The sequence below is a fragment of the Rhinolophus sinicus genome, linkage group LG02, assembly GCF_036562045.2.
Source record: "Rhinolophus sinicus isolate RSC01 linkage group LG02, ASM3656204v1, whole genome shotgun sequence".
NCBI classification, from domain to species: domain Eukaryota; kingdom Metazoa; phylum Chordata; class Mammalia; order Chiroptera; family Rhinolophidae; genus Rhinolophus; species Rhinolophus sinicus.
In genome coordinates, this window is record NC_133752.1 from 146,108,438 (window position 1) to 146,117,652 (window position 9,215).

The window sequence follows — 9,215 nt, forward strand, 5'->3', positions numbered from 1 at the left end:
CTCACCAGGAATAACAGTAGAAGTGTTTCTTGTTTTGATTAATTAATGTTGTAATTTATATACCAAATATAATAACATTTGTAGTTAGTACCTTCTGTGATTAAATTATAATAATATAATTACGTTGAAATGAGATAAAATAGGTTTAAAAGCCAGTAAAACTAGGTAGGTCCTTAGTAAAAGCTATGCAAAATTTGCAGGTCCTTACAGAGTTTTAAATATGTGTAAAACAGAGCAAACACAAGTTTTTGGGGTTTTTTTTGTTGTTGTTTTTTTAATCAGGTTATCATTGTGGCTATTATAACTAAAGACCTTAGGCAAATTACTCAACTTTTGTGAGCATCAACTTACACATTTGTAAAAAAAAGAGATAATCTTGCCTAATTTGCCAGAAAATTGAAGATTAAAAATGATATGGTATAAAACATACCTAGTTCAGCATATGGCACAGAATAAATGCTCTCTAAACTGATGGTTGCCGGCAGGGGGCGGGGGGGTTTAGGGGGCTGGGTGAAAAAGGTGAAGGGATTAAGAAATACAAATTGGTAGTTACAAAATAGTCATGTGGATGTAAAGGTACAGCATAGAGGATATAGTCAATAACATTGCAACAAGTACGTATAGTGCCAGGTGGGTACTAAACTAATCAGGGGTTCACTGAATAAATTATATAAATGTCTAACCACTGTGCTGTACACATAAAACTAATATAAAATAATATTGAATGTTAACTGTAACTGAAAAAAATAATAAAGGACAAATGCTCTCTATAGGTGAGATATTATTTATGAAATTCATATCAAACTTCCAGGGGACATAAGAGTAATGAAGGCTTACTAAATATTCTTCCTTTACATATTTTTAAAGATAATAATGTTTGTCTAAAAAATTAGAGTTTATAACATAAGACATAACACATGCCTTCAGCATAACTAAGAAATATAGGATATTATGAGCTTTAAATTACTCATAAGTAGGAAAATAAATACCCAACTCCATCAGATGAGTGGGAAGAATTGAACAGATGCTACAGATAGTGTGCAAAAAACTATTGCTGTTGCAGATATCTAATTTATTTCATATTTCATATAACTTTATGAAAGAAACTGTTATATTAGTAACAAAAGAAAAAATTTAAGAGTAAGTTGATTAAAACAGTGTATACTACTTTAGCTATTATAGTACAAAATACTTTTATTATTCAGAAAAATCAGCAAAACGATTTATGTTCTATAGCTACTGGTTTTATATTCTTATGTAAATCAAAATCAGTGATTACATAGAAACTACAAGATAGTTTGAAATGAAGACACAGCATAGTCAATTTCAGGTTAAAAAAAAGATGAAGCAATGAGCTCAGCATTGCAGGTACCTGTGAGATGGATATAGGGGGATATAGTAGAAGTTATAATTTCATTTTTCCTTTATTGAATCTTCACAATGACATTCATTCATGTTAATACATACTTTCATTTGTTTCTAGGAAACACTACTTTATGAACCAAGTTTTTTTTTCCAACTAAACTGTAATTTTGTTTTTTTGTGTTTTTTTTTTTTTTTTTCATTTTATTGGGGAATATTAGGGGACAGTGTGTTTCTCCAGGGCCCATCAGCTCCAAGTCGTTGTCCTTCAATCTAGTTGTGGAGGGCAAAGCTCAGCTCCAAGTCCAGCCACTGTTTTCAATCTTTAGTTGCAGGGGGTGCAGCCCACCATCCCATGCGGGAATTGAACCGACAACCTTGTTGTTGAGAGCTCGTGCTCTAACCAACTGAGCCATCCGGCTGCCCCTCTGGAAGCTCAGTGGCAGCTCATTGTCTTCAATCTAGTTGTGGAGGGCACAGCTCACTGGCCCATGTGGGAATCGAACCGGCAACCCTGTTGTTCAGAGTTCCCGCTCTAACCAACTGAGCCATCCAGCCGCCCTCAAACCAAGTTTTTGAAAGCTTGTTTTACTTCCTGGTTCCTCAGGGTATTAATATTAGGTTGGTGCAAAAGTAATTGCGGTTTAAAAAGTTAAAAATAATTGCAAAAAACGCAATTACTTTTGCACCAGCCTAATAAAAGGGTTCAACATGGGAGCAGTTGAAGTATTGAAGATAGCCACTCTTACTCAGCCATAAGAAAAGATGAAATACTGCCATTTTAGACAACATGGATGGATCTTGAGATTATCATGCTAAGCAAAAAAAGTCAGAAAAAATCAAGCACCAAAGATTTCACGGATATGTGGTATATAAAATTGAAGACAAAAAAGAAAGCATTTTACTATCTTTAAAAATCAGAAGTCTTCTTCAAACTTTAGTTTTTCATTTTTTCATTTTAAGAGAAATATATGCTTAATATTTTGAGAATCAAGTATCAAATCAAGAATAGGTAGTGACATATGGAATGGCCTTTATGTTTCCAACCAATCCTCCATTTACCCTCAGATCTTCAAATTAACCATTATTAAATATTTACAGTATGTTAGACCAGATAGTTTTTCTATATATTCACTCACAAATACAGTCACATTCACACATTCAGAGAGATATTTTTCTTTATACACTAATGCAATTTTACTGTACAAAATATTCTGCGATTTTCCTTTTTTTAGTTAACAATGTCATGAATATCATTTCTTGTGAAATTACTTAGATAAAACTCATCCTTTTAAAACAGTTGCCTAGAATACCAGAGGAGACTTGAATAATCAATAATTTCATTGCTGATTAAGATTTAGGGAATTCGGTTGCTACCAACTTCACATCATTAGTTACAACGCTAAGTTCATTTCTGTGCACTCATGTGCATATATACAAGTACTGGTATAACATATATGTGAGTACTACATTTTGATAGATATTTCAAAACGTTCCTCCTATAGACAAGAATGAGCTCTTTTCACCTCATCCTAACCAACACCAGATATTACAAGTCATTTATACATTTTACAGACAGATAAAAATTATGCCATAATTCACTTAATAATATAGACAGTATCATAAAGATAAGATGTGGTCTTTGAGCTTAGGTCTTTGTGCCTGGGTTTTGAGCTTGAAGAGCTCCAATATCTTTGTAAACTTATAAAATTTATTCAACCTTTCTGAGATTCAGTTTCTCTCCTCATAAAATGAGAGGACTAGTAGTCCTAACTTATAGGATACTGTAATGATTCAATGAAATAATGTATAAATAGTGTTTAACAAAGTTGTTAGGCTATAGTAAGTGTTTAGTACTAAATGTTATATATTATTTTAAATCCCATATTTTCCAATAAATATAATGAGCATTTTTCATATTTATATTTCTCATCCATGAATTGTCTATTCATAACTTGTGTTCACTTCTCATTTAATAGTAGAAGATAAGTATGTATTATGGATATAAACCTTTTGTGTGTCTTATCTGTTGTAATGTTTCCAGAGCCTATTCTTATATTTTAACTTCTTTATGGTGTGGTTCAACTCAGAAGATTGTACAGTCGATCATGAATTCTTGGTGACCTATTCTTCTCAGGGTATCCTACCATACATCAAAATTATGCAAATATTTGTTTATATTTAATACTTGTATGCTTTTGCTTTTTACATTTACATTTTTAATCCATACAGAAGTTATTCTTATGTGAGATGTGGATCCATATTTGCTGCTTTTTTTAAACAAATAACCAACTGCCCTGAAATCATCAAGCTACATAGAATATGAGAGTTTGGACAGTGAGTTACAAAGAGCACAAATGTCATATGAATAGTAGGAAGCATTGATAAGAAGTTTATCCTTAAACACTACTAGCTTTTTCATTTACTAGAGAAAAATATAACCTTTTGGATAGTGTCCTTAAAGGCTTGCCTCACTTGCTGGTTCCTCAGGGTATATATAAATGGATTCATCATAGGAGCAACAGAGGTATTGAGAATAGCCACTCCTTTGATCAATGATGCCTTTTCTTTTGCAGAAGGGTTGGCATACATGAATATGCAGCTTCCATAAGAGATGGAAATGACAATCATGTGAGAGGAGCATGTAGAAAATGCCTTTTTCCTCTGACTGGCAGAAGGCAGTTTCAGAATTGTCCTGATGATGAATGTGTAGGATAGAATTATTAATGCCAAAGTGAAAAGCAGAATCACTATTGCAGAGTAAAAAGCAATCACTTCTAGGAGCCAGGTGTCTGAGCAGGATAACTGCAGGAGGGGAAAATAGTCACATGCAAAGTGATCAATGATATTGGAGCCACAGTAATCTAACTGGAGTAAGAGAATAACTGGTGGGAAGATATTTAAGAATGCTGCCAGCCAAGCACAAAAGACAAGCAATATGCAGACTCTTTTGTTCATGATGCTTGTATAATGCAGAGGTTTGCAGATGGCTACATAGCGATCATAGGACATGGCAGTTAGAAGATAAAATTCAGTTATCCCCATGAAAATGAAGAAAAACAATTGCGCTGTACAATTATTGTATGAAATAGTTTTGTCTCTGGTGATAATTGTGCCCAGAAATCTAGGAATACAGACAGTTGTAAAGGATATCTCTAGTACAGAGAAGTTCCTGAGGAAGAAATACATAGGGGTCTGTAGATGGGAGTCCACCAAGGTGAGAGTGATGATGGTCAAATTTCCAGTAACACTTAATATATATGTGATTACTAAAAACAGAAAAATCACAACCTGAAGCTCTGGGTCGTCTGATAGTCCTAGAAGAATGAATTCTGTGGGTACTGTGTGGTTTTTCATTGCCGATTTTTTTTCTTCCCCTTTAGAACAGAAAATATGTTTTCCCTGCAGAACATTAAAAACAAGAAAACCCCACGATTGAGAATAGAGTATAAAATTTAAAATATCCATGATAGTGAATAATCTATGGAATTGAAAATCACGTTCAGCAACTCTCTCTAATTTCTATTTGACCTTACATTCAAGGAACAAATATTATCTGAAATTAAATATTGATCTCTTTTCTTTGAAAATACATAGACTATGGATAAAAAACTTGTGCTAACATTTAAACAGAGATAATTCTTCTAATGTTTCTTTAAAATCAAACTTCTAATTATTGTTTAAAATATTTAACTTCTTTTTAAAAATATGGATATATTCTAATTGATTTTTTTCCTTTCCTCAATATTATAAAAAACAGTCTAGATTGTGGGTAATTTAAGTACACAGTTTGAAAGCTTACAGAGGTTATTTTGACCTACCTTCATATTTGGCACACATAATTTAGGAAACTTTTACAAAGTTAAACAACTAGTCAACATAATAATCATCTTACTTTAGCACATACATGTTTATCCATAGGAATTTTTTGCTAGTATTCTCTCCTGCATTACTTTCCTAAGGATTTGGTTGATGCTATCACTCTCCCCATATCATTTTTTCCCCTTTTATGATATAAAGGCCAGAAGAACAAGAAGGTAAACTTCTATTAATATTATTAAAATAAACAGTTGCCTAGAGATAATTTAATTCATAGAATGCACAATTCATTTTTTCGTTTACAGTATTACTATAGCAAAGGAACAAGTAGATGGTCAAAAAACAATTTACTGAGAAGGAGATATTCTTTCTAATGGGGAATGTCTTTTTATAATCTTATTCCTGTAAGAGAATACCATTAAACTTGGGAGAAAAAAACCATGAAGAACCCCAGACTTATTTCTGGGTTCCTGCTTTAGGACTGTATTAATAGTCTTCTTGGTAGTAAAGTTATTTAACTTTTAATATTGAAAGGGATGTAAATCTACGAACACATATGCAAATAATATTTTAAAACATTTGAATAAAATGGAACAATATAATGAAAAATAAGAAATTTACTTACTTCCTGGTTCTTCTTGATGGTTTAGCCTCAAATTTAATCGTCTGATTTACTTAAATATTTACATAATTTCAGAGCTGGTAAACTGAGTTAGCAATTTATTTGATTTCTATTATACTATCAAAACAAATGTGGTGATTTCACTTTTTCCTGGCTCTCTGGGATCATAGTTCTCTTTGTTGTTAGACTAGTGATATTTGACTCACAATATCCTTCATCCCTGGTATTGTAACATTTTTGGAACATTTTATAATAATATAACTCATTCCTGCATTTTGTCTCTCCTCCACACTCTATGTATAAACTCAGTTACACCTGTGTGGACTAGTAATGTACTTTCATTTGCCCTTTTCATACAATGTAAAACAGTTATTAAACATTTTCTTTGCTTTATGCAAACATTTTAAAAGAACATTTTTTAATTCTACGATTATACATCTATAAATCTAAATACTGTTTTCCTTAGGCTTAAGAGACTTAAATTTCTGTAGGCTTAAGAGACTCATATTTTTCTGCAAATGCTGTTTTGAAAAATAGAAAATTCTTCTGTATGTATGTCATGCAAGTGGAACTGGACTTATTTTATCTGTGTCTTTCTTTTTGGCTCAGGGGAATTCATTAAGTAAAAGTGAGACATCATTAAAAGATATGGGTGAATCACTTTTATAAATATTGATGAAGTATAAAAAAATGATTGAGTTAAATGAGACAAATATATAAACAAGGTGTGATACTGAGTATGTGAATGTTTGATTTAGAATTTGATTCTTCTATGATTGTACAATAACTTCACATTATTCTCCCAGAAATTCTGGACTTAACCTCAAGAGGGTTCTAGTGCTTATATCCCTTGAATTTTGGCAAAGTAGAGAAGAGTTCTTTACTATACCAGAATGAAAAGGTAGAAAACACTGCTTTGAATTTCTGGTATGACTTAATTATCTTCTGAAATGGACAACATATTAAAGTCTGATGAGGAGTTTTATCCCTGTATTGACCCATTGAATTCAGGAAAATCTTTCCCACAGTCCATGACTAATATCACAGCAATGTTTGCTGTAAGTTGCTTTTATTGCTTTTGAATACTTTCCATCGCTCTATCATGTGCTTCCATAAATCCGAACATTAAATTCCTTTGTCTATATTTGACATCTTCTCATTGTGAGAATATTTATCAACCAAGAAAATAAATATTTGGAAATCAGTCACCAGATATTATTACCTTGTTTATTTTCACATTTTATGCAATGAGAGATATAGATTTTATTACTAGACGAATATAATATTCATATACTATATATCCACATATGTGTAATATGAATTTTACATTTAGCAATTTATCCTTATTTTGCTCACAGTTATAAATATGGATGTAAGGCATGTGTACATTTAATGCCAGGGGTGCAGATTATTTATAGGATTTAAAGATGAGAGTATTTGAAAGTGGGACAGAAGGAAGAAAACAGAAAAAAATGAACAAACGACTAGTTAACACATACGACAATACATAGACATCTAGATGCGTTGAACTTATAATAGATACAAATAGGCGTTAAAAGTATTAGTTCATAATATTCAAGTAGAAATAGTGAAACTGAGTTTCCACTTATGAAAATTCTATTCATTTCCCTTTGTTTTTGTATTCAAATAGTGAATCTATTCATATTTTGTATCTTAAACTCTTTAACAATAATACATGTAGCAATACTTTTTTTTGAGATTTTATTGATTACCAGACATTGACTATGAATTTAAATTATCTCATTTTTTCCCAGACAACAAAAACCCTTTGAGATGAGTATTATTATTACTCAGATAAAGAGTCTGAAGCAGAAAGAAGTTAGTTAATTATCTTGTCTTCATCATGGGTGTATTTGTGAGCAATGCAGTCTTTACTGATTTTCTTAGAGGAAAAGGGAGTGAGTTTCTATCTCACAAAGCACTACATTTCATTAAAAAAATTCTATTAGACACGTTTCTTTTCCTATCTTTTCTTAGACTCCTAGATGCTAGAGTCCCACCAACAGTGTACAAGGGTTCCCTTTTCTCCACATTCTTGTCAACACATGTTATTTGTTGACTTTTTGGTAATAGTCATTCTGACTGGTGTAAGGTGGTATCTCATTGTGATTTTGACTTGCGTTTCCCTGATGATTAGTGATGTTGAGCATCTTTTCATGTCTGTTGGCCGTTTCTTCAGTTCTCAAAGGTTGTTTTTAGCAAGAAATGGTACATAGAATACAAGATCTGGATGCTTGTGGACTCCTTGCTATTAATTTATCATTATTCCTTGGAACTTTCAAGGAACAGAGACAGGAAATACATTTTAAAAAATAGTAGTCTCACATTGACATTTCTTAATTGGTCAGTTCTACAACACACAAAAAAATAGTTTCTGAATTGTTATACTCTTATTATAGAAAAAAATTTACTTAATAAAGTTTAAAAATTTTTTGCAGTGTCTATTCTACTGATGGCAAATTGTCAAAATGCTATCTTGAAATATTGCATGTCTGACAATTAAGTTTGCGAACTCATCCTAGGAAAAAGTGCTACAAACTTCATTGTTGAATATCACTATGGTCACCTTTGAAGTACTCCCCTTGGGAAGTTATGCACTGACACCAGTGCCTACCCCATCCTTCAAAGCAATTTTGGAACTCTTTTTCTGGAATGGCCATCAGAGCTGTTGTCGTATTACCCTTGATGTCCTGAATGTCATCAAAATGTCTTCCTTTCAATATTTCCTTTCTTCGGGTAAAGAAAGAAGTCATTGGGGTCCAAATCAGGTGAGTAGGGAGGGTGTTCCAATACAGTTATTTGTTTACTGGCTAAAAACACTCACAGATAGTGCTGTGTGAGCTGGTGCATTGTTGTGATGCAGGAGCCACGAATTGTTGGTGAAAAGTTCAGGTTGTCTAACTTTTTCACACAGCCTTTTCAGCACTTCCAAATAGTAAGCTTGGTTAACTGTTTGTCCAGTTGGTACAAATTCATAATGAATAATCTCTCTGATATCAAAAAAGTTAGTGACATCATTGCAACAATTTCGCAAACTTAATTGTCAGACCTTGTTATCAATTCTTTGTTTTTATCCCCCTACATGGCTATCAATTTGTTTTACTATTATGTTCACTTGTGTGTATTCAATTTTAGGGTTCTCCCCCCATTCTTGCTCATTTAATTTTGTCTTTGGAATATGTGAAACAATAAGAATATTTCAAAAGTTAAAACTATTCAAATAGTTATAGAATATCACTTATAGTTTTTACTATGTTGATCTATCTCTCGATGCTTGAATGCATGTTTTTCTTATAGAAGCTTTATGTTATAGTTTGATATCTCTATGGTTAGTAGTCTTCTCATGTTCCTCATTTCCCAAGATTTCCTAATTATTACTGTATGCTTGTTT

General features: G+C 32.2%; 1 protein-coding gene across 1 annotated transcript; it reads right to left on the bottom strand.

Annotated features, from left to right (window-relative positions):
• Positions 1 to 3,780: 3,780 nt before the first annotated feature.
• LOC141568630 (olfactory receptor 6C3) lies at positions 3,781 to 4,719 on the bottom strand. The gene has a single exon (XM_074319035.1). The coding sequence runs from the start codon at positions 4,717 to 4,719 to the stop codon at positions 3,781 to 3,783; it is 939 nt and encodes a 312-aa protein (XP_074175136.1).
• Between the last annotated feature and the right edge of the window lie 4,496 nt (positions 4,720 to 9,215).